This window comes from Stegastes partitus, unplaced genomic scaffold, assembly GCF_000690725.1.
Source record: "Stegastes partitus isolate 25-593 unplaced genomic scaffold, Stegastes_partitus-1.0.2 Scaffold113, whole genome shotgun sequence".
NCBI lineage: Eukaryota > Metazoa > Chordata > Actinopteri > Pomacentridae > Stegastes > Stegastes partitus.
The window spans coordinates 51,002-52,046 of record NW_007577844.1 but is presented as its reverse complement, the minus strand read 5'-3'; the positions used below and the strand labels follow the sequence as shown (position 1 = coordinate 52,046).

The 1,045-nt window shown below is 44.6% G+C and overlaps 1 protein-coding gene across 1 annotated transcript in view; it reads right to left on the bottom strand.

Annotated features, from left to right (window-relative positions):
- Positions 1–1,045, bottom strand: part of LOC103354605 (multidrug resistance-associated protein 4-like) — a 29,524-nt gene that overhangs the window by 15,874 nt on the left and 12,605 nt on the right. The window contains 2 exon segments of the mRNA XM_008278042.1: positions 3–123; positions 910–1,035. Coding sequence (XP_008276264.1) covers positions 3–123; positions 910–1,035 — 247 coding nt within the window.

The window sequence follows — 1,045 nt, the reverse complement described above, 5'->3', positions numbered from 1 at the left end:
GCGTTGCCCAGGACAACGTAGACGGTGAAGGTGACAAAGACGATGATCTTGCTGCTGGCAAAGAAGGAGGCCATGTTGAGTCCTCGTAGGTAGGAACTCTTCAGTATCTGACTGATTTCTTTCCTGGGAAGACAAGACAACACGTGAGTCAGATGTTAATATAATGTTTTGGGCGGGTACTACAATACAGTTCTCAGCCTCTGTGTCACTGTCTGCAAAATTTGAAATTTTGAAGCAATCAAAGACTAAAGGAGAAGAAAGCTTCAAGGTGGCATGTTGCTGCTCCAGGACAGAACACCTGTCGACACAGCATAGGTGGCAAAAGCAGCCATTTGTGGCTTTGAACTGTTGCCTCACGCTCCTAACTCACCCAACATGGCACTTCTGTTTCCCAAACTGAAATCCCACTTGCGTGGGCACCACGGCTCAAAATATGACCTTCCACGGAGAGAGTGTACCAAGTGCATTGACGTCATGTTGAACTATTCTTGGATACTGAGCAGACACAACATCAAAACCACCAATCTAGTCATGTGTAGGCTCCCCTTGTGCTGCCAAAATGTGGACTTGAACCTCTGGGGCTGTACTGTGGTTTTTTAGCTTGATCTGAAACAATATATAAGTGGGTGGTGTGTGTCACAATAATACTCAGATGCCAGAACCCTTAATGAGGTGATCAACTGCATTCACTTCACCTGTCAATGATCGAAGTGTTGTGGCTGACTGGTGTAAGTCGTCACTGGCAAGTTACAATAACAGCATTTTATTTTATCCACAGATATATTTTATCCAAAGTCAGTAGACAGGCTAAAAGTAAAAATAAAGGCCCAGCAATTCTCTATTTGATTCCTGCCAACATGCTAACAAAGTTTGTCTGTTCTTTACTAAAGATGCTGCTTCCATCCTCACCGTCTGACTTCAGTAAGCAGCGCTGAGAAGGGTTTCTCCCAGGCGTACATCTTGATTATCCTGATGCCAGACACCACTTCGTTCATGAGACGGATTCTACTGTCAGTCAGGACTGCTGTTTTGCTCCTGCAAAAAA